Raw genomic sequence first — 25,813 nt, 5'->3', positions numbered from 1 at the left:
TATCAGGGGTGACCACCAGTATCTGGGGGAATGTTTGTTCACCAGAGCACCCCCAGGGATGACAAGGTTGAATGGTCATAAACTACTGCAAGACGGTTTTAGGCTAGACATAAGGAAGAATTTCTTTATTGTCCGAGCCCCCAAGGTCTGGAACAGTCTGCCATCAGAGATGGTTCAAGCACCTACATTGAACACCTTCAAGAGTAAATTGGATGCTTATCTTGCTGGGATTCTATGACCCCAGCTGACTTCCTGCCCTTCGGGCGGGGGGCTGGACTCGATCTTCTGAGTCGCTTCCAGCCCTAATGTCTATGAAATCTATAAGACCAACCACAGCTCAGCATTAGCTATCCATAGAGACTATAAACCATAAAGGAAATCTAAAAATAGATTACTATTAGTTATAAACAGAGACTATCCCCTGTCTTGGCAGACTGGATTCATAAAATCATCCATGCAAGTCCCCAAAATAGTATAGGCTCATAACAAATAGTTTAGGCACCTAAAAGGTAAATGTTGCTTGAGAGTAACCCTTTTAGCAAACAATGGGCATGTTTACATGTGCAATTAATGTGTCTGAACTTTCTGTGGAGCAGCATGAATTTTCCATGCGCACCATCACAGGCCTGTGGAGTACGTTGGACAGGGTCCCTTTGGCTGTCCCTCAGGGCCCCAGGTGGCTCCACTGAATGAGGTGCATCCCCCAAAAGCCAGCTGTATTACATGGGGATGCATTCTACACTCCAGCCTGTAAGAAGCCATGATCTCCTTCACTAGCCAAGCCTCCCCTGGGATCCTCTTGCCTTCTTTGCCTCCTTCTCTAACCATGGGACAAACAGCACCCTCCAGTAAGGACTCCTCACCCCTGGGGGTGCAGTGGGAGGACAATACATGAAATCAACAAGGATAAATGCAAAGTCCTGCATCTGGGACTAAATAATTGCATCACAAATACAGAGTGGGGACAACTTGCTTGGTTACAGTAATGCAGAGAAGGACCTTGGAGTTACAATAGATTATAAACCAAACCAAAAGCATGCTTTCACTGCAAAAAAACCCAAAAAATAAACAGCTAACAGCATACTAGGTTGTATTAACAGGAATGTCATTTACAAATTAATGGAAGCAATTTTTCCACTCTATTTATCACTTATGAGGCCTCACCTGGGGTATTGTGTTCAGTGTCGGGCCCTACACTTAAAGAATAATGTGGACAGTTTAAAAAGATTCCAGCACAAAGCAACAAAAATGTGTAGGGGGCTGAATGGCAAGATTTATGAGGAAAGGCTGAAAGAATTACAGTTATTTAGTCTACAGAAGAAAAGACTGAAGGGGAATTTGATAACAGTCTTCAAACACCTGAAAGGAGTATATAAAAAGATGAAAATAGCCTTTTCATGGTGGCCATAGGGGACAGGATTAGGAACAGTGGCCTCAAACTTCAGCAGAGGAAATTTAAGTTGGAGATTAATAACAACTTCCTCACTATCAGAGGTGTCAGGCTACTAAAGAAGTTGTGGAAACTCCATCCCTGGAAATATTCAAAAGCAGATTAGGCAGACACTTAGCCGGAATGGTTTGATCAGGGATAATCCTGCCTTGAACAGGGAGCTGGACTAGATGACCTTGTGAGGATCCTTCCAGCCCTATATCCTATGATCCTGTGATGCTATACAGTTGTTGTAACAAGATAAAAAGGGAGGAGGTAAAGGTCAATGGAAGATAGAGCTGTTAAGGCAGGGGTGGGCAGAATACGGCCTGCCAGGCCATTCTATCCAGCCCGCCGGGCCCCTAAAAATTTTAGAAAATTAAGATTTATCTGCCCCTGGCTGCCTGTCAAGTGGCCCTCGATGGCTTGCCAAAACTCAGTAAGCAGCCCTCCACCTGAAATATTTGCCCACTGTGATGGTCACCTTGCCTCTCTGTATCCTTTTTATAATATCCCAAAGAGCTGTAAATACCCCGACTTTCCCGCCTGCCACGTCTTGGATGTTATTATATGTTCTGCTTTATGTTGTCACTTGTCAGGAGGGTTGTTATATATAAATTTGTTGTTTTATTTTGCTCTTTGGGTGTCTCTATTAGGAATCCCGGTATTATAGAGGAAAACTTCACTCGATTATTCCCACACGCTCGCCGATATATATATTCACAATCAGATGCAGATTAACACTTGTCTTTATCTTTATTCTTTATAACACTATACAAACTTTCATTATCTTTAAACAGAAGTGGTCCTTTTTTTTAAACAGTTATATCAACTTTGTAATTCTATCTACATACTGTTCTTATTTAATCTTTATCAATTTGGTTGGACTGAACTTGGTGTTAATAAACAAAGTCCTTTTAACTCTGGTTTGTCTGTTTGTTTCCCTTTTTTTTTTCTTTTTTTTTTAGAGCAGGCTTTTCTCTTCAAGCCTTGTTATTTCTCTCTCTTTACTTTTGCTATCCTGAGTGTGTACCTTCCATCTGGTGCGTGCCTGAAGCCTTGAATCCTTGTGGTCAACACTCAGTTGTTTTCACTAAGCTTGTGGGAGTGAGTCAATTCACTCTTCTCTTTTTTTTGTTTGTTTGTTTACTTTTCAGCGTGGCTGCCAGCCATGTCTCCGGTGCCTCTTCAGGGATCCGCCCCTCTTTCTCAGAGCTCCGCTCTCTCCAGCAGCAAGAAAAAACCTGAGGTAAGTGTCTTATCTCCTGGAGATCTTCTTTCTTCCTCACTTTCTCCTTCAGATGCTCTTTCTTTCTCCTCCCTTTCTGAGACTTCCTTCTCCTCTTTCTTTTCTTTTCCTGGAGCTTCTATCCTAATATGGTAATAGCTCTGGAAGCAGCGTTCTCTGACACTTTTTGCCGCATCACTGTTTACTCTTTCACACCCACCATTGTGTTAAGGTCTAAAAGTGAGGTGTCCATAGAGAAGTGGCTACTCCACAGCAGGCCCATGAACCCTGCCCCTCCCCCTGTTATATCCAGAGCACGCAGCACCCACTCCAGGATCTGTGCTACACATGGGGCCTGCCTCAGCTAGGGATGGCTGCACATGGCTCCTTGCCCTCACAGTTCTGGGACTGCAACATATGCAGAGCCCACTCCAGCCAGTCCACACACACCACACTGGAACAGGGAATGCATGTAGCATGTGTTCTGAGCCAGTCGTGCACCACATGTTGCATGGATCCTGGCCTGGCTAGAATGGGCACCACATGCAGTGTAGTCCTAGACTGGCTTGGAAGGACACCATGTGTAGTGTGGATCCTGGAGTGGGTACCACATGTGGTGTATGTCCTGGGCCCTGTGCATGAGCCTACTCAGACCCAGGGCAACACTAGGGGCCAAGTATCAGGGATCCATGAGCCAAATCTGGCCGATGTCCCATATCTTTGATACCATGCTCTAGAACTAAGTGGCAACTACAAGGGGATTTGGGAACCTCAATTTTGGATTTAAGTTTGTATATTTTCTTAAACCCCAATGTAGACACCCATGTTCTTTTATTGCATTGGGCCTCCACTGATTTCACTGAGGCCTGGATTCCTGGCCCCCTTATTAAGCAAAGATTACCAATTGTGTTCAGCTGTTTGGTGATATAAATAAAAACTCACTAGGGATGAGGTTGAGAGCATCAAACATATTTGATCTGCACCAAATTAGATTTAAATTGAAGTACACAAAAGTGAAATTAAGCCATTCAGTCAACTAATATGCTGCTATAACAAAGGCTGTAGTACACTGGAAACAAATACAGATTTAAAAAAAATAGAAACACATTAGATAGGATTAATAATTAAAGATTGAACTGCAATATTTAAAATAATTACACCTGTTATTCACACCACCAGATTAAAAATTACACATATACAACAAATACTAGATAATACAACAAGAAATAATACCGATCGTTGGCAAGGTCTCTGGCTTAGTAAACTAAAAACAAAATAAGGATCCTGAAAACATAGTACATAACTCTTCTCATCAAGTGATCCCAGCTCTATTAATATGAGTAAATTTACAATTGGTGGCAGGATTGGGGCATAACTGCCAAGTGTAATCTTTATCACTTTGTTAATCTACTGTAACCTGTTTCTTTGCCCTTAGACTCCAAGCTTATTGAGACACAGAATATATTCTCTCAGAAGCTTGCAAAGCACTATTCACATTTTGAATACAATAGCACACCACATAATAAATCATACTAAGATCAACATTCAGGGAAAAACATATTACTATATCCCTGTACCATCACAAATGTCCTTCCTTCACCAAACAGATAGGTTTATGGTATGAGTTTCCAGTTTAAATTTCAATGCCTGTTCTATTGCACAGTCTCTCATTGTAAAGGAAAACTTGATGTTAATTTCTTTTGTGTGTATGTAATATATCCAAAAGGTACAAAATTGCCAAATAACTGTAAATAATTGAAAAAAACCTATTTTGCTTCTAGCACATATATTACAAAGTCAATCTAATTTCAGGTAGATTGTACAATGTGGTGCTTCAAATCAGATACAAGCAGTATTGCAATGTACAAATGTGTAATATATTTTAAAAGGTAGGAATAGGTAATGTATTGCATTCATAAAAAGCATAACGTATTTGCACATTTTCACATTTAATTATCTACTTTACATAAGGGATTACTTTACTTTAAAAAAAAAAAAGATAAGCAGCTTCATTATGAGATTTAAATTTTATGAATTTTGAAATGAAAAAAGATGTGAAGCTTTTATTAAATTCTTAAAAGTTAGCAACTTGATTATACCCTAATAAATCTCACAAAAAACTTCCAATAATTTTGACACACATAACAAAATAAATATGGGCAAACAGAAAAAAAAGTAAACTCATATAAAAATCCTAATTTTAAGGAAAGGAGCACATATCTATATCTAGACAGACAATGCCTTAAAGTTAAAAAGTGATGTAACTTGATGTATAAAAAAAGGTGAAATACATTGTCAAGTTTGAAGACCAATAGATATCTAAAGAGATACTAATTTAAATATGCAACAAAATGTTTGCTATAGCATCATGTTTGTGCTCCCAAGAAGTAAACACAAGTGTGCAATGATACATGAGCCAGTGTTCTCATAGTTGGTAGGGTCGGAAGGGACCTGGGCAGATCATCATGTCTGAACCCCTGCCATGGGCAGGAAGAATGCTGGGGTCAAATGACCCCTGCTAGGTGATTATCTAGCCTCCTTTTGAAGACCCCCAGGGTAGGAGTGAGCACCACTTCCCTTGGAAGTTGGTTCCAGATCCTAGCCACCCTGACTGTGAAGTAGTGCTTCCTGATGTCTAGCCTGAACCTACTCTCAGTCAACTTGTGGCCGTTATTCCTAGTTACTTCTGGTAGTGCTCGGGGGAACAGAGACTCTCCCATTCCCCTCAGAATGCAAATAGTTTTCAAAAGATACACAAATATCAATGAACATTCATTCACCATTGTAGCAAGTTAGTCATCCATGGTATGATCTACCTAATTAGATCAATGAGACGTTAATATGACAGTACATAGTATTTTCACTCAGGTTGGAAATTATGCACATAATCTTGAAATCTACAGCTGATAAAAAGGAAAATCAAAACAAACTACAATTATACCAGGGAAAGTGTTAGCTAGATAATCTTTACTTGAACTAAATGGTACAGTTCAGAGAGAAGAATAGGTGTATAATACACTCAAATCATTTTGCCTAGTAAGGAAGCTGTTAGAAGAAGCTGGCTTATAAATATTTAATTGGCCCAGTGAAGTGTTAGGGGCTTAGTTTTGGCTTGCTGCCACAGCACTATATTTGTTAAGGTAGGACAAACTAAATTCTTCATTGGTAGCTGGAAGAAGCACTGTACCTCATGCAGTCAGAGGGGTGTGGATGAGCCCTGTGTGACTCTATGGATAGGATAAACTATTGCTTGTTTGTGCATTCACTTGACTATATCCTTGTGCTCAAGAGAGGCTTTTCACTTCAGTTGTGCCAATACTGTCTGAATAAGGACATAGATTGTTCTTAGCTTTCTCTATCTTCTCCCCCATTAATCTAGTCCTAAATACTAGGTGTTGCATATTCTTCATGAATCACAGTTTAGTTTTCTACACAGCCATATAAAGGAGAGGAAAAGACATCACAATATGCCAAGTATAACTAATTGGGTCCTACACCCTACCCTATCTGTTAAAATGATTCTTGAAGAGTAAGCAAGATTTACAACATTTAAAAATTTAGGATTTATGCCTTTTATCTCTACCATGTCCACCTTGATAAAGAGAAAAAATAGGTAGATAAAACTATACACTGGGCACATCTATATTAATGTGCATGAATAAACTCCAGAGCTCATGGGTGTGCTGTCTAGATGTGTACCCAGGACTGCAGCATGTTGAGCAGGATTGGAACAGCCCCAGCTCACAGGGGGCCCAGAGGCTCAGGCTGCCAGCCCAGGGCTTCTCCCCCTGGCTCAATGTGTTGCAGAGGGGCTGGCTGGGGCATGAGGGTGCTTCAGCACAAGGCTGACTGACAGGCAGCACCCACACTGAAGAACCCTTGTGCCCCAGCCAGGGTGATCCTTCCCCTCTATGTGGTGCTGGTCAGGCTGTAGTTGGAGTACTTCATCCAGTTCTGGGCACCGCACCGCAAGAGGGATGTGGCTAACCTTGAGAAGGTTCATAGGAGGGGCACTAGTATGGTCAGGGGGCAGCGGGCCAGACCCTACAAGGACAGACTAAAGGGCCTAAATCTATTCAGCCCCCACAAGAGAAGACTGTGAGGGGATGTGGTGGCCATCTATAAACTCACCCGGGGGACCAGTGGGAAATAGCTGAGGCTCCATTCCCCCGGGCACCACCTGGGATAACAAGGAATAACGGTCAAAAAATTGATTGAGAGCAGGTTCAGGCTAGATATCAGGAGGCATTATTTTATGGTTAGGGCTGCCAGTCTTCGGAATGGGCTCCCAAGGGAGGTGGTGCTCTCCCCTAACTTGGGGGTCTTCAAGAGGAGGCTGGATAGATATCTGGCTGGGGTCAGACTTGATGATCTGTCCAGGTCCCTTCTGACCCTAGAAACTATGAAACTACCCTAGAAACTATGAAACATGTCTTTATGTCTGAAAATTTTTTTTCCAGTCTGTTTTTCCAGTCTGAAAGTCTGACTTCAGTCTAAAGAATACAATGCTGTGTAATCTGTAATCAAATGCTAACCAGCTATGCTAAAAATAGAAGCTAGTAAATGTGAATAATAATGATAATACCTAGTTGTTATAACTCAGATTATATTTTTCATCAGTAGATCTAAAAATACATTACAAAAGCAGGCAAGCACAACTATCCCCATTTTACAGAAAAGGAAATCAGTAATTACAGTCATGAGCTCTTTTAAAACAGAATTTGCAACAAGTGATTAATCTACTCTTTCTGCCTTACTTCAGACTAACATGGCTCTTTCTACCACCATAGGAAAAATAGGTTTTGTTGCAGATAAGAAGCAATGGTCATGCTTGAAGTACCTGTTCAACTGTGCCCAAATGGCCTTTCTTCTATTTAAATACTCTAAGGGTGAATATTACGCAAAATATGAAGAATGAGAACCTTTCCTGGATCCGGTTTCAAGAGGATCACTGCAGCAAACCACACCCCACCTCCAAGAACAGCAACATGATTTCTTGAACTTCTAAGATACAGCTCACGCAATTTAAAAAAAAATGAAATTTTGCTGTTATTAGTTCCTCACATTTGTTTGAGTGTAGTTCCTCGTTTTCTAACACACACAAAAATAAAAAATAAAAAGCTATGAAAAACCACACAGCAACACCTCTATCCTAATATCTTTTGTAATCCAATTTCACTCCCAGTGACTACTTAAAGAATTGCAGGATTGTTTTATTTTATATAAATCATCCCAGTCAAACTAAGTTTTGGTTTGTGTATAAAATGGATAACACCATTTTAGCTGTCCTTATACTAGGTTGTAGACAAAGGCTTAAAAGTCCAAATTTAATCTCAGAGACTTAGTTGTTTCCAAAAGATCTTTGTTGCTCTTCAATTAAAGTTTTTTTTTGTGTGGGGAGGGGGTCTCTTTTTAGTTTTTGCTTTTGGTAAACTTTAGTATCTTGAATCCAGTGCTAGGCAATGCAACACCTATGTATAAAAGGTTATCTTGCCTGAGGAGAAAGAGACCTAGGTTTTAGCAGTGTTAAGATACAGCTACTTGACCAGTTTGGTTAGTAGTTGGAATATCTGAATTGAAGTATCCTTATTATATTGATAATGAAATTACTTTATTTTTGTAATATAAAGGCAAGTGTGTTATTATAGAAATGTGTGCAAGTTTCTTTTTAGAAGATGAAACTATCTCATCTGCCCCAAGGCCAAACGCTGCTGTTCAGATTTTTAATTCTGGCATTTATATTTTGGATTCTCCATTTTAGAATGATGACTTTGCATTGTCCAACTCCTGGAATAGCAGGAAATAACAGAATGTGACTGTGATTTTGAAATAACTCCTTCCTCTCTTTCCCCTTACAATCCAAGTGCATAAAGGTGGAGGACACACTCAATATGTGAGGATTAGAAACTGTCTGCAAAGGGAACAACCCTATTTCAGGAGATTCAGGAGAGGAATATTTCTTTAAGCACAGTTCTCAACATGAGGAACTCATAGTCCATGCTGAGTTTCTCTTAGTGTCAGAAAAGGACTGCAGTGTTAGCACTGCAGGGAAACTCCACTACTTGCGATTCAGAAGTTGTATGGTTCTGCTAGTCATTTGAAGTTACAATCTGTTACCTATACCAAACAAATGTGTTTGTGCCTTTTATTGCCTGTCACTCTGTGACGTTAGTAACATTCCATTTTAATTGGAATGTCATTTTAAGGTTAAATACAGCTGACAAGACAGCACAGAACAGCCGTATGTATACTAACATGACAAAGTCTTCCTGCTGATTAGAGAACAGGAAAGGTGGGTCTGGCTGTGGGAATGCCTGAGGCCAAATCATCTTCCCTTCACAACAACCACAGGTGTCTCAGCAAGGGAAGTTTTAATTGGGGAATAAAAATCCTCAGAAATATAAAACTGAAATTATAAAGGAAGAATTGGCACTTGTTGATCCAAACAAATAACTGCCACAATAGTGTAAGTTGAGGCTTTGGCATGTTCAAACTTATATCTTTGCACATAATGCCTCAGTGTTCTCCAAGCTGAGGATATTAAAATAGTTGAACAAAGTCCTCTTACACTCTTTGGACTTTTCAGTTTATTCTCTGGTGGTAAAAAGAAGGAAAAAATCTTTGGTGACATCTAGCATGGAGACAAATTAAAACTAATATATTTCTGGGAAACTGTAGGTAAAAGAATTAAAGCAATAACACACGCAAAAATAACACAACTTTGGTATAATTCTGGTGGCTGAAATAACCCATTAATTGTCTTTGGGGAAGAATCTTCCCAAATTCCTTGGCTAATAAAGAACATTTAACATTAAACAATCTAATGATTTTTTTTTATTGTCTCAGTGTAAACACTTGGCTAAGATAAAACATAAATGTCTTTTTGTAATTATTGTATTGGTGTTACCTTACCCAACCTGAAATAACTGTGTTTATTACAGAACTGATACCAATGTGGATTCCACACTATAAGTTACAAAGCTGTTTTCCCTTCTCCACTCCAGGCTCTTTTACTTCATTTTTCAATCTCTTGGCTCCCATACAGTTATGTTTAATAGGAACACAGGAGGTACTAGGCCAATATCTCTTTTCTCTCCCTCAACCCCTGGTATGACCATTTCAAACAATGTTGTCAAACGGCAACCATAATGCTCCCCTGGGTCATATCCAGTCTATGTTTACTCCTAGAGTAATGTTTATTGTTTAAGCATCATGGAGTTAAACTATTTCAGCACAACTGGTTGATGATAACCAGAGCCCTTGAGGAATCAAGATATTCCTCTTAATCACAGCTGTACTTGGAACATATCACAGATGTGTCATCCTTAAAACACAAAGCCCCCCACGTAGTTTAGAACGACTCAAGGAATGAGACTAGATATGTTTAATTTTCAGGTTCCCATATAAGAGATTTTGAACTTGTTTAATTCCTCATACGTTTTATATCAAGATCAGTTCAAATTCTGTCTTAACTGTGTGTTTACTCAATGAACTACTGCATCACTGGTTTCCTAATCAAATAATGAAAGCTAGAGTTACAAATATTTTTTTTCATTTTTCTATTCTCATAGATTAATTACCTAACCTGCTGTAGTATTTTTACATTCAGCGTCACATCAAGTTTAAAAAACAATAATAAGACTCTTGCATAAACCACAGAATTGCAAATCCAAGTTCTGTGTTGTTAATGCTTTAACTAGCTATACTGTTATGTTTGGTGGTTTTACAATCATATATTGTCAGTTGCTTTAATATTAGATGACTTCTTGAGTAGTGGCACAATACCTTAAAGACTCATGAACCCAGTGGCTGAAACTGGAAACTAATTCAACAATAAAAATTGTGGAACTGGTGACGTAAGAGCAATTTAAACAAATCCGGCCAGTGGGGGCCCAGGAGTAGGTCTGTAGAAATGGGATTATGGACCTGAAGGAGGCAGTCTCTCTCACTGAGGTCTTTTTGGAAGCTAAGTTAGAATATGGGAAAGTTCTGGCTGTGCAGAAGGGGCAGCTCACCACAGCCCAGAAGTCAAGCATGAAAGATGATTGTGGAAGTGAGCCCCACTTTACTTCCTGCAATAACAAGTGTGAGCTAAGCAATCATGAGCCATGGAATTGAGGCCAGAATAGGCATAACTACAGGGAATATTAGACCTGGGGACAAGAGACTCTTCAGTCTGTTTTTCACAGGGCCACACTTCTCAGCGGTCACTGGTGCTGGAATTATGCTCTCATGGAGTATTACAGAGGCCTAGAGAAGTAGGGCTGGAAGGGACCTCCAGAGGTTGTCTAGTCCAACCCCCTACCTGAGGCAGTATCATCCCCATCCAAACCATCACATACAATCATAATCTAAGCTTTACACAAGACTACCATTAACCCTACCACAACATAGACCTAACACCCCAACCTGCCACAGGTAAAGTAGAGGAACCACATTCAACCTGGGGTCTCTGAGAGAAATTCTCAAATGCTGCCTCAGAACCCTGAGTAACGGCCATTGCTGTTTTTCTTTCCTTCTTCCCCCACTGCCACCTTTTCCCCTGCTTCTTATTTTAGTCATGACAACTGAAGCCTCCAAGTTTAGTTGTGGGCCTAAAGTCATTGGGAGGAGGTGGGGGGCAGCATTCATCTCCTGGCTTCTGGAGCCATGCTAGTGCAGCAGCTACAGAAGCTGTGCCAACATGTCCTGCAGGCTACAATTTAATTATTCACAGGCTGCATAATACCTACAGGCCACCAGTTGGACTACCTTGTTACAGATGATGGCATACAAGATGCAATGGCTATACAAATTCAACTTTAAAATAATATTAAGTTTCCAAGTAATACGTTTAATTTAAAATTCAACAGTTTTCAAAGGGAGGTAGTAGACTGTTTTCAAAATCCATCCAAATAAGACACTACTCAGCCCATCTACAAATACATCACAATTCCTTTTTATCAATTCCAACCATTTTGGTCACAAAGTAATAATGCTTTCCTAATGTACAGCAATTCAAAATATTGCTTTTAGTAATGTGCCTAACTTCTATACCTATCCATCAGTACAGGGAATTGCATTACAATCTCATAAACACAATAAGAACTATGAAGTATTCTGCAGCATTCCGTGAGAAATTGTGTCATCGATTTAGTAAGGTTACATATTCATTTACAAAAAAAGAAAAAAGAAAAAAGGAATGTATTTGTGAGCTACTTACTAGTGTAAGTGAGTTGAAATCCTTGGTCTGTATCAGATCCATTAGTATTAAATTCTATCCACAAGTGGTTAGAAGTGCTGTTGAGGATCACTCCCATCATTTCATTTTTGGTGAAGGCCCGCAAGGGACGTGAAAAGCTGTCTTTTCCATCATACACCTTAAAACAAAATCAAAACATGAAACTCTGTATGTACTTGAATTTTGAAGCATTTCAATTAGTTTTGTTATACTTAAACAATAATTTCAAGAAATTCTCTTAATATTTTTAAAACTAGCTTTTAAATAAACTATTATACTTTCAGCTTGGACAGAAATAGTATTTTTAAAGGTCTTTCTTGGCATTTCAATTCAGATGAGAGATAAGAATATGCTACCCACCAATGATTCACTTTACATTTTATACTTCACATTTTATATGGATAAATATAGATACAGATATAGATTATATGCCATAAGCACTTATACAGCTCAAATGCATTAGCTTTTGTGTGATTATTTGGAATGATATTAATATTTATACATGGATCTATCTACAGAGGCTTCATAACCATGACTTCTTTCATAATCCACTCACAAAGGCTGAAAAGGTTTGTGACATTTCAGTCAAGGGTGTCTCTTCTGAAATCACTGTTGGAATAAGAGGGGAGAGAGATAAAACCATCTCCCACTCTGTTCCATCCTGTCTGAATATATTATAAGCAGGAATGAGGTACTAAGCCAACCTGTCACCTTTTATTTCAGACTCTTAGCCTGAGGTAATTTGTGTCTCTTAATAAGTTATAATAAAAGAATTATTCTATTTGATACCACATCAGACAGATATATACTTCTATGTACAAAGTGCAGAAATGTTCCTATTTAGCAATCATGATTTGACCAGGAAAACTGAAGGTAGGCCAGAGTAACCAGCATTAACCTCAATGCTTTAAAATGGTTTAATCAAAGGTAATACACTTCTGACTGTTTGTAAATACAGAACTCCAGACATGATATCGTACTTACTTGTGGGGTTTTGTTTCATTTCCATCTCTAGTGTAAAATATTTGAGGCAATGAGATCCTCAAATGGCCTGTGATATTTTCAAGGGCCACTAAATGAATTCAATAAACCAAATACATATACATAAAACCAATTCTTCTTCCTATTTTATAAATTGTATATACTTTCAATATGGTTATAATTAAAAATGTGTTTGTGCACAGCACGTTTTAAAAAAAATTAGCATTTGCTATCTTCCATGTAGCACTAGGGCTGAAATGTCACTGTAGTTATGAGGGTCCAGGAAAGGTATGAGGTGCAAGGATTTTTGTAGTCTCTTTTATTGGAACAATTGAATAGTCAGAAAAATTGTTGGATAAGCTTTCAGGTAGCAAATGCCCTTCCACAAGTTGATGGAAGGGGAAGACACAGGCTGAGTCAAATTGCAAAGAGAAGACTCCATGAAAGTGCAAACAATTGACTTGGAGGGATGGAGAACTATGAACTGGTGGGAGTAAAAAGGTATTATAAGGAGCCATTATAAGACAAAATAAGAGAGAGGTAGATAGCTGTGTTAGACTAAAGTCAGGCAAAAGCAGGGTATAGATGCACCTTATAGACTAAGAGTAAGTAAGGGGGCAGGTGGTGCAAGGGTAATTTGTAGCTGCTGCTACAGGGCTGGGCTGGGGCCGTGTACCGTGCTTTGTGTTCCAGGCTGCAGAGAAGATGGAGCCTGCTGGCTCCAGAGCAAATGTAAGAGGGAGTGCAGTGGGGGGAAGGGAAGGGTGAAGCAGCACATTGGGGATACTGGGTGTGGTGGGGGCCCAAGGCTGCAGGGGAGGAGTGGTCCATGGGGGTTACAAAAGTAGGCAGAAGCAGGCAGCAGCTGTGGTTCCAGCTCCGATCTAGGGTTGAGGCCAGAATTAAAATTGCAGAAGCTGCCTGCTCCCTACCACTTTATACTTAATTTTAAGACAAGGGGCTTCTCCCCCTCTTGTTAAATGGGGTATAAAAATGGTCTTTTAGTAAAATAAATACAGTAACACATTTTCTGATGTACTGTATTTACTCAAATCCAAGACAACTTTTTTCCTTAACCAGAATTAAGTCTTATCTTACATGTAAGTAGCAGCCAGAGACAAGTGGTGCCTCAAGTTCAGGTTTGGCCGCATGCTCAGGGCTGAAACCAGAGCTGAGCTGATGCCTGTCCCAGGCCAGAACTGCTCATTTGGCAAGGATAGGGGCATGCAACCAAGAGGAGCATTGGGTAGACTACAGTGTAGTGGTAGGGGAACCTGGAGCCTAGACAGCAATTTGCATGGAGATATACAGAGAGGAAAGGAGTAAGGGGCAAGACTTCAGTGGGGAGCAGGGGTTTGGGGGCAGGGAGTGGGAAAGAAAGCACAGGCAAGGGGGCAAGGGGTGGGACGCATGTGCAGAGGGGTGCATAGTGGGAGGCAAGAAGAGACATAGGGTAACAGGGGGCAGGGGAGCAAGGGGCAAGGGTCTAGCTCCTTGCCTCCCACTGTTACTTTCCCTAACACAGCAGTGGAAGGGATGATTTAAGACGGCATTCCACTAATTAGAAATTTATGTATAATAAATGTATAGTTTCCCACATATAGAATAAAATTATTGTGGGGGAGGAGAGGGGATCATCTTATGTTCAAAGTCACCTTGGAGTCAAGTAAATACAGAACATTTCTAGATCCATGGTGTTTCATGATTTTGTCATGCAGGTTGTTGATTGTTGTGGTGTTGGGGTCATGCTAACAAGTTTTACATTTATTCTTAAGGCAGACTGTCCCCAGGGGACACGCATCAAAATAAGATCATCCAGTTTCTGTTTAGAAATGTGCTCTTTATGCTGGTTCTGTGATGTTTTGCCTATTTTTATTTGGATTACTTTTATTTATTGATATCAATACTACAATTGTTTTATATATATGTGTGATCAGTTTATTAACCTTTAAAACAGAAAACTCAATTGTTATCTAAAATTACACACACCTCTCCCTTTCCAATGTATATTCAACAGGAGTCAGGATAGTTGACAGTTTTTTAAAGAACCTGTATTAAAAGGTAAACACACTCTATTCTGATGCAAAGAAAAAGCAGGAAGCATCATAAGTAGGGGTCTACCCAACTTGAGGAGCCAAATGAACAATTTCACAGGAAGATCATAGGGTCAGCTGCCATTTTTGAGGGCTTATTGTAGTGGGGCCTCTCCACAGCTATGATAGGCTGAGGAATCCTGACAGCTCCTTCCTCCTTTCCCCACACTGCTCATTGGTAGTGAGCTTTCCACCATATGGCCTTACCCCTCACTGTTGATTGCCTGAGAGGGCTGTCCTACATTCAGTCCCACCCCTCACCTCTGATTGGTGGAGAGGGGTGAGGCCATGCGGTAGGCATCCCTCTCAGCCAATTAGTGGTGGGGGCAGCAGCCATCTTGCCAGCAGCCTTTCATGGCGGCAGATCCACTCCCCTCTTCCCTCTGGTGGGTCACAGCAGCTGGGAGGAGTGTCGGCTTCTACTAGGGAGTTAGCATTTTATTTTCAGTAAGTTTTTTTTTTCCCTATGGGTTTTGTGGAGATCACCAGATTTCATGAAATCTGAGCACTCATGATTTGGGTAGGTCCCTAATCATAAAAGATGAAATCATGAGTTCATCTCTGATCTGAAGTGAAGAAGGGATTGTCCAAAAAGTGTAAGAAGACAACAAGAGAGAGTTGTTTAGCTACTAAATGTGGAGAAAAAGCTAAAAGCAGATTATATGCAGAGCTCTGAGATGTTTAATACCTTTAAGCCTTCTCTAAAAAGGTTAATTGCAATAAGATAACTGTCACAAATCAGCTTCACTGACAAAGATATAAGAACTCATGCTAGAATAAGAAGGAAATTAGATGGCTGGAGCACTTGAGGAAAAGGCCAAAGAAACCTCAGAATGATTAACAATTATATTTTAGAACTCGTAGATTACAGATGAGTTACTAGAAAATTGGGAAAGGTGAACAGTGCCCATCTTTAAAAGGGAAAAAAGAAGGCCCCAGACAATTACAGCCTATCTTCAATTCCTGGAAATGTATTGGAATGAATAATCAAGCAATGTATTTTTTAATAGATAATAAATAAGTAACAGCTAACACACAATGTTCAAGAACAGATGATGTTAAGCCAACCTAATTTATATCTGTGACATGATTCAAAGGCTTCTGGATCAGGGAGCAGTAATAGTTATGTCTTCCTTTGACTTCAGTAAGGGTTTTAACACTATCTCACATGGTGTTCACAAGAAAAGGTGAAATCTTCAAATGACTAGTGATTTGCCTGCTTCTAGTTCTGTGTCTTCTAGGGCTGTGCGAAGCTTCGTTTCCTGATTTGATTTGGCAGAGATTCAGCCCTATTCAGTGGCCAAATCTCCAAATCCAAATTGAATCAGGAGACCCTTTAATCTCTCCAAATTGAATCGGAACCCTCCAAATTGATTTGGAGAGATTTGGAAAGATTCAGTGATCCAGACACAGACACAGCTTTAAATGTTTGTTTGTTTTTTACATACTTCAAGGTACCAGGTGGCTCATGAATGCTGCAGTGCAGGGGTGGATGGAGCATCCCACAAGAATGCAGGGGTCTCCCCAGAGTGGTCAGCAGTAGACCTTGAAGTGGACTAGCACTTCCGGTTCACTTAGAGGTCCACTGGAGAGAATGCTGGGCTCTCTCCCCCCCGTGTCCCTCTGGCTTGGCAACTGGTACCTCCTGGATATGGGGGAGCACCCAGAGTCTCCCCACAGCTGATCACTGAGCCAGCAGGGGAATTGGGGGGCTGGCCCCCAGTGTGCTCCCCGGCGGACCCGGAAGTAGATCAGAAGTATTTCCGGTCCACTTCTGGGTTTGCTGCTGAGCACACAGGGGACCCCCCTGCGCTCCTGTGGGATAGTCCATCTGCCCCAGCATCACAGCATTTATGAGCCATGCCTGGTACCTCAAGGTATGTAGAAAAAATATTTAAAGCTGCATCTATGGCCAAATCACTGATTCTCCAAATCAGCATCGGCTCTTCAGATTCAGATTTGGCTGAATCGAATAGGGGACAGTGATCCAAATCAACAAATCAAATCACTATCCCCTATTTGGGCTGAATCTGAATTGAATACAGCCCATTTTGCATACCCCTGTTGTCTACTCAAAATCAGAAGCAATAACATTATTGATAATTTTCCAAAAACTTAGCCCTAAGACTTTAGATGGTATTTTATGCTATATGTGATGTATTCTAAATGTACAACAGAGTGCATTAAGCTTTGAAAGCCAGGGTTTTAAAAGTATATGGCAGTAAGGTGCTTAGAAGATTTTGAAAATCCCACTGTGTACCCCTTTTTTCTTAGGTACATAAGTGTCAATAATAACTTTGATCATAATGTTTATTGCATCTTTACATATGTTAATACCTTTAAATATCTTGCCTTGACAACCCTACTCAGTCTCATGCTTTTTGTAATTTAATGTCCTTGATTAACAATCTCTAATGTTTAAACTAAATTATCATGCCTCTAAAATGATGATGTAATTGCTTGGCAGCTGCCCTGGTGTCATTCAATCTTGAGAACTTTCAAGAAGCTATACACTATTTATAACCATTGATTTAGACAGACTTTGCAAGTACATGTATAGCAAAAGCAATGTTAGCCCATAAACCAAGATATATATCCAGAGTAAAGAAATATTTTAGGATTCCCTAGGCAGGAATGCTTAAGTACCTTTTTAAGACCATAGACTATTGCCAGCCCTCACAAAAAAGGTTATTCCGGCTGCATGCTCTTAACATAACACAATCTTTTTTTTCTTATCAATGGAAGCAAAATCATTGTTTATATCTACAGTTTTCAATTGTTCTGAATTACAAAGATACACATGTCGTAATTAAGACTTACTTTCCACACTAATCATGAAGAGGGAGATTTTCAAAATGCTGTACCGAGTTAGATAGATGCTTCCTATATATCTTACTAGGACTTGCATTAAATCCTTATGCAATGCCTTGACATTTCACCCTAAACAAATGGTCATACTTTACACTTTCATGAGATGTTACTTGAAGATATTTTCCTTCAAAATTTGAGAACATGTGGATTTTAAGGAAAAATATAGAATGATTAACTATTTACTTATTTCATCACATTCACCCAAGGCAAAAGACTGTATTCATATTTTCAAGTAATGAAAACAAATGTCTTAAATTATTAACTACTGTTACTTATTTTTTGCCATTTGGATTTCTTGTTTAATTAATGCAAAATTCAGATTATTCTAAAACGTGCATAAATATGATCCCTCGATAAATAAATATAATTGAATAAATGAATAAAAAGTCAAACAGTCACACTTATCTTATACCAGCTGTTGTTCATTCAGATGTATTTTCCATATCTATTGTAGCTCTGGAGAACTAACAACCCAAAAATATGACATAGGGTTTTTTGTGTGTTTAGTGTACCTGAATACAGCTTTCCAATAGTCTTGAATTCTTCATTGTTCAGAATAGCTGGAACCTTGGTGTCCACAGAAGATAACTGGCATTGCTCAGCCAAATAAAGAATTTCTTCAATCTGGCTACATGCATTAATCTGTTAACTGTATTTTCTGAAATAATATGTTTTGAATCTCCATAGATAACCTCATTGACAGTGTCTGTGCTGCAATGTGTACTAAGGGTTTGCTGGGGTAGAGAAAGTCTTCCTTGCTCTAAGAGATTAAGTCCAGTGGAAGTAAAGAAATTAGAGATAGTGTGGACAAGTTAATCAAGTCAGGATACCAGAATGCTCTCATCAAGTCTGGAACTACTGTAATTGTTACTACTAACTGTTATCCAAGCTTTCTTAAGTTCCTCAGCATTAGGGAATATGTAGGTTGGCATAATTTGTCCCTTGAGATGATAGGGTGCTAGGGTGAGGAAGGCATCAAACAGACAGGCTGGGCATAGACCTTTTCTCAGCCACAAACTTGTTTATTTCTGTTCTGTGCAGATCTATGGATGGTTGATTCTATTCAAGAAAGGTATTTTGCATATTGGAGTCCTTGGGTTTCTTTCAGTGACCTTTTAATAATTGCCTGCATGGTTGTGCTAAGGGATATTGTAGGCACGGTAGGAACAGAGCTACTGAGAAGATTTCGTGGTACATACACCAATTTCAAACATATAACAGATGTGTAAGAGGGATTGTAGGATGAGATTTTCTCCCTGTCTGATACATAATTGGCATGATCTGCATTTATACCCTGATTTAAAAAGGACCTATTAAATTGTCTTGAGTGAAAACATATTTACTAGAAGTGGCATCTCTGCAAGTCTATAAGGCCTGGAATTAGTGATATTCTATGTGAATTTCCCAGCTGAGCACTGAGTCAAACATCAACAACATTTCTGTGATTTGTAAAGAATGGAATTCCTTTGAATACCTGAGCAGATTATTCTAGAGTTTCTTGAGGCAGGTGAACTTAAATTAAATGGTCTAATACCCCATTCAATGTTATATTTGATAGGCTCTTTTTGGTTGTCTCTCTCCCCATCCCTTTCTTTCTCTCCCTCTCCCTTTTCCAATATCTCCTAACTTCATCATATCACTCAATATTTGTATTATATTTTGCAGACAAAATATGGGATAAACTGCTTTTTCCTTTATTTATTAGAGTAGCCTTTACAGTGAGCTAACACACACAGTAAGGACATTTCAATTTGACCTTATAATCATTAAATAGGTGGAACTGTTGTTGGAGTGATCAACAAAAAATAGCAATATCAGGCCAGAAGGGTAAATAGTTATTTCTGTCGTGTAAACAAGAACATTATCACAAGAGCAAAACAACTGGAAATTGTATAACTGGATTCTATGTTACTCAATGATTTATACAAGTACCTGATATTGAAAAGTTAGAAACATAAATCCCAAGCGATAATTTAGAATATGACTGATAATTTAGGTAGGATTTATGGTCTTATGTGACTTGCAAAACACAGTAATAATTACTTAAAAAGGGCAGAACAAAAAGTAGAGACAGAGATAATATTATAACTGATTTTCGAAGTGTATAGACATCAAGTTGTACATATTTCAATGGAATTACAGTGGAAGGGAAGTCAATCAAACTATTTCTAACTATAGTTCAGGCTCTTTGTTATAGTGGTATAGGTTATATCATAAAGGTTCATATTTAAGTTAGTTTTCTTTTCATCATCACTATGAATAATACTTATAAAGATTTTAAGATTGATTACTATATTTTCTTGATACCACTTAGCTGTGATTTAAGTTACATGCTGAGTAGAGGGAAGGCAAAAAGTATCAGTTAGATTTCTTGTGTTAAGTACCCACTGTAGAAGGCAGCAGACAGTGAAACAGATTTTCTTTTACCTTAACAATATCTCCCTCATGCAGCTGAAAGCTCCTGGCTCTAAGATGGATCCCTTTTCCAGCTTCTGTTTCAATTTTATAGATACATTCATGGTTGTTGTCATAATTAGATGGAAAATTTGGAGACAGCAATGTTCCTTCATTTCCAGAGACACTTGCTCCACATTCAGCTAAAGAAAATAGGCACATTGGAAAAAAAAGTGAATTATCCATTTCAAGAGAATAAAATAATGTTTATTTTCAAACCTGACATTAAGTCCCTAAGATAACATATTAGAGACTATCTAGAGACAAATATATTGCTCCTGGGCTTTTTTTCTATTGACATAAGCTATCAAAGAAAAACAATAATTTGCTTTCAACAGTATCTCAAAGGGTTTATTTACCACATGCTTGATTTTTTTAAATTGAGGGATATCCAGACCCTCTTGGTTTAATTGCCTTGGCTTCTCATTTATCTTTTGATTAGCCCTCATTCACAATGTGAAACCCCTGATTACCCACAAGTTGTTCTAGTTTTATGCAGAGTAAGGGTAGCACTGATCATAATAGTGGGCATGTCTACACATGCAATTAATGTGACTGGATATACCGTGGCTCATTCTGAGCCATGGTAAACCAATCCCCATGTCACCATCTACATGTGTGTTTAAGCACAGTAATTTACTGTGCAGATGGATACAATTTGTATCTTACAGGACTATCCAGCAGCACAGTAAATTAGTCTCCTGCACCCTAATTGCCACACGGGTAGACATTGATGCTTTACTGTGCAGCAAGTTAGTCTGTTGCCCAGTAAAGTGTCTCATGCAGATGGACCCACTGACTCCCTGTTCAGCCTAGTACTAGAAAGAGTGGAGACTCAAATATTATAGTAAAAGAATTTGACATTATAACAAATGGTATGCCTTGGCTTCTTAGAAAAGTTTCTTCTATTGAGAATAAAGAAGCTGCTGACAGGTCACAATAAAATCAAGCTGCTCACATCCTTCATAGCCAAAAGGTAGAGGAAGGCTTTTTCCAAGTAGTCAGAAAAGAATTGAAGAGACTTTCTCTTACAGCAGTAAAGGGATTATCACTTCATTGCTCTGCTGCATTGCTTTACATGGAGGAAAAAGGTAAGGTTATGGGCCAAAGCTTGTTTTATGACTGAAGAGTAAATAAAGGTTAAGATCTAGTGAAACTACAAATGGTAGTTTTAATCTCTAACTCTGGCAAAGGAAAAAATGGGATACAGTTTTGAAACAAATAATTAGAATACTGGAGGGTAAATAAAACACTTTGAAAACCCCAAACTATTATTTACCTTACAGTCAAACTAGTACTTAGGTGTTACAATTACTCTGAAATGTCACAGAATACATTTATTCAATAATGAGACATATATAGCAGGCAAAATAAATTGCAAAAGAATAAAAGGTTTTGGTCTGACTAAAAAATCCTAGGCTTGAGCCAAACCCACTGTGTTTTATTTGTAGTAATAGCTAAGAAATTTAGAATCTTCCAGGAAAAGGTATTTTAAATGCCATGAGTGAATTTGCTTAAAGGCATATACTCTAAATACATTTTTTTCCTATGGATTTAAAATGGACTCTTAGTGTATGTTACCAAAAACTGCAAGAGAGGAAAAGTGTAGGGCTGAAACCTACATTTTAGATACCTTTATTCTATTCAGAAAGAATGGAGGAGGAAAGCAACTGTGGTTTCACCTGTGAAGAATCATCAGTGAAGCTCTAGTGTACCATGCCCCTTCCTTTACTTATCCCAGTAAGATCCTGAACTATTTTTTCCTTAGTCTGGGGATGAGGAAACAGAGAGCATCAGAGTCTTCCTCACCAAATTTTGTCAAGCAAAGTGCTCCTGATATTTCCAGCCAGTTTAAAACTATTTTGTATTACTTACATGGTTTAAAGAACCTAAGCAGATGGGAAAAGCCATCTCTAAGTGTCTATTTTGATGGATGAGTCAGAACTGATAACTCCGTTTATATAAATTTTACAAGTCTAAGCAAATCAAGAAATCCTTCTTGGACAAAAGACATAGCAAATGCATAACAGATATTATAGTATAGAGGATCATATATATGTGTGAATATATATATATATATAAAATATATATTGTTTATTCAAGGTGTGTGTATATCCATATATATATATATATATGAGATCCTGTATAATACCCGTTACATGGGTAACAGATAGGTCTTTTGTCAAGGGAAGATACCCTGATATGAGTAGGCTGTGGAATTCATGTGTATATATAGTCTTATTTAGTATATGTAGTCTAATGTGTGTATATTAAATACTATAATATACAGCCAAGCAATATTTACAGTGATATAGTACTTTATTTGATATATAAATAATGTATACATATATATTACTTATATTTATGAGTAATTAACAAAGTTGACTGAGGAGAGCTCAGGTATTCTGTACATGTGTTCTGCAAGCAGGTGTCTGCCCAGATAAAAATCTGTATCCTTGAGGAATAAAAATCTTTGTTCCCTTAGGCACTTTTTATATCCATTATCTACCTTCTTCAGAAAACAAAAACATACTTACTGGAAAAGAAATCTTTATACTGTTTCTACATTATTGTGCATTTTGACTCTACGATTGAATTGTAACCTGCAATGGGTACACAGTGTCAATAGCTATAAACCTCTGCCAAGAAGTAATTTAAAATCAACACTGGACTGAGTCAGAATAAGAACAGCAATTAGGAACCTATTAAACAAGTTCCCAATTAAAAAGATGAATTATACAATGATTCTGAAATACTTGCAAAGTAAAACCATTCCTGTTGCTGTTGTTATTTTATAAGAATCATCATTTACAAGAGATTTTATTTCAGATATAGATACTTAAATTTCCTGCTCTGGAGTGTTTACAGTCCAAAGATAGATAGAGGGACTAGGGATTGGAAACAATAAGTTGGGAAATAAGAAGATGGATGATGAGGGTTAAAGAAATAAAAAAATAACCAAGTTGTCATGACCACCTTGTTTTCCAACGTGTGTTCTATAACAGGCACAGATTCTTTCCCTCTCTCTGGACTCCATTGGTTTTCTAAAATCACAGTCCAGGTCAAAATGACCTTTTCCCAACACCCAAAGCATCCAAGGCTAATCATCCAGCATCCCTAAAGCATCACACCATCATCTATGGCAGCGCTCTGGTAGAATTGCAAACACACCCAACACGATACATCACTTTCCTTAAACAGCAGTCTCCTTCCCTATCATGCCAGAATTCAGCTCCTATCTTCTAAAAATATAGCTGCCAATGACATTACTATCACAAGTAGTCCTGAAGGGAATGCCCACATGCCAACTGTTACTGATGAGAACTGAGCATCCTTTGGCTTGCTGGGATATAGTGTTAAGGGGAAACTGATCAAATGAAAGGATATGAAATCTGTGGCTAAGCTTCTCTCACTCCTGCCCCTAACGGCCATTGATTTCTTAGTCTGTGTCAGCTCAGACTGTCCTGCTCTTTCCTTAACCAGTTTTTTACAGCATATCTAGATGCTTCTCATACAGTTTTTGGTTCCAAGGTTTTCTCCCTTAGCTACAGAAACCTACCTTTTCCTGAATCCACATAAACAGCAAAGGTAACAGGGAAAATTGGGGGGGTCTTGAGTCCTCAAGGCAGAGTATTCTCTTCAACTGTGAACTATGGCTTAGATGGTTAGGCATCACAACAAAATGATCATGACAATCTCTTATTTCTAGGCACCTGGAAGAAGCATGTAATCCACAGCCCTATGCTAGGCAATCCAGTCTTGCCATCAAATGCATGGGAGAATTCAGTGCTTCAGAATGGCACCCTCAAAAGTGGACTACTGAACAAACCCACAGACTGAGGATATTTCTCTCTGAACCTTAAGATATTTTCCTCAGCACCCATAGTGACAGAAGTCACTGATCTTTTCTTTCCTTTTTAACAAAGAAGGCAGTATACCCACCACACTATTATGTAGTATCAAACTCACATTGCACATCTCAGAGCTCCTCCACATTAAATACAGGAACTCCAGCTTCAGCAGGGAAGAGGAGCATGTGAATGTGAGCATGACTCCCTGCCTAACAGTTACAACATTCATCAGGACAAGGAAGTTCTGGGTGCCAATCCCTGATCCAACGGCCGATTCAGAATTTTATTTACTCATTGTTTGATGTAAAATACATAAACAGTCCTTGGAGCAGCAGCTGGAACCCAGGACCTCTTGCTCCCAGCTGAGTGCCAAAACCAAAATGTTGGTGGCAAACCTTTTTCCCCCATGGGCTAGAGTTTGCAACTCCCAGCATCCTGCTGCAGGCTGACAATTTGTCCCCTGGAGAGCTCAAGTCATCTGTTTGTGGTGAAGATGGTCAGCCACTCTGCAGCAAGGTAAGTACAGGCACAAAAGAACAACTGGGGGCACTATGGAACTGTTTCCTGCAGAGGGGTAAATGACTTAGTACAGCTGTGTACTACCCAATACCTAGTATTGCTGCAGGCAAGGTTGGACCTTTTCACCAGCCAGATTCAGTACACAGGCCACTGGTTGCTGGTCCCTGTGCTAGAGAGCTATATTTTCTTGCATTTTCTCTCTCTTTCCCATACCACTCAAAAATAAATATTTCATACTTTTATGCAAAATGGAACAGTTACAATAAGCCAGACAGTATAGAACATCCTACTGCCTGGTGGCTAAGGCATCTCAAAGGAAGTGGGAAATATAAGATCCTTTCAGGCTGAGTATTTCGCACATGCACTCTAGCCATTCAGATATTATAAAGGAAGTGGGGTGGCTCCTCCTATGTCTTTTTGTGTGTGTGCGTTTGTCTTTCAATGGTAGCTACCATTTTGTGCAAAGCCTGATACAGGGGTCATGCTTTAAGATCACGTACTGGATTAAATTTCTCAGGCAAGAGAGGCAGAGGAACTTGTAGTATGTGGCTCACAGTTAGACATGAGTTAGTTTAGACTCAGTCCAATCAGAATGGAGGCTGAGCATATGCAGAAGTAGAACTGTGAGTGCATGAGGAACTGAACATATGTATTTTTGATTAAACACCTTCAGAGTTCGGTGTCAGATGAGTGAAGATTTAAAGGATCACACATGATCTTAAGACAATTATGGTTTGTGGCAAACAGTTTGGGCCACAGCCCCAAATTGCTGCTCCACTTTTAGCTATATGCAAGACAGTGAAGATGCATCAATTTATACCAATGAGGTCTGGCCTTCTGTTCTATAACATTTATGGAATTAGACTTTTCAGTAATAAGTCCTTTAGGGCAGAGATGGGTTATCAGTCTGACACTGATCTGATGCTATGCACATTCACAAGGCTATGAAAATATTAATAACAACAACAGGAAGTGAGTCATTTAAAACCTACATCTGAGTACTATCTGTATTAGAAATTCTCTAAATATAACTTTATTAAAATATAGCACGGCACTTTTTTGTTTTGTTTTTTTTTTGTTAGTCTGTCTTCTCAGCTTTTCTTTCTTTCAAGATGGCCGCCGACAGGTGAAGCCCTTCTGAGCTCCTGCAGCTCAGGTCCCTTCTGC

The 25,813-nt window shown here is 39.0% G+C and overlaps 1 protein-coding gene across 1 annotated transcript in view; it reads right to left on the bottom strand.

Annotated features, from left to right (window-relative positions):
* CSMD1 (CUB and Sushi multiple domains 1) overlaps window positions 1–25,813 on the bottom strand; it is a 2,474,714-nt gene that overhangs the window by 529,780 nt on the left and 1,919,121 nt on the right. The window contains exons 24-25 of the mRNA XM_019520340.1: window positions 20,250–20,419; window positions 11,860–12,016 (exon numbers count right to left, since the gene is read on the bottom strand). Of these exons, the coding sequence (XP_019375885.1) occupies window positions 11,860–12,016; window positions 20,250–20,419 (327 nt within the window). The remainder of the gene's footprint in view (window positions 1–11,859; window positions 12,017–20,249; window positions 20,420–25,813) is intronic.

This window comes from Gavialis gangeticus, unplaced genomic scaffold, assembly GCF_001723915.1.
Source record: "Gavialis gangeticus isolate Ggan-Ray unplaced genomic scaffold, GavGan_comp1, whole genome shotgun sequence".
NCBI classification, from domain to species: domain Eukaryota; kingdom Metazoa; phylum Chordata; order Crocodylia; family Gavialidae; genus Gavialis; species Gavialis gangeticus.
The sequence above is the reverse complement of the archived record's forward strand: the minus strand, read 5'-3'. Positions and strand labels throughout refer to the sequence as shown.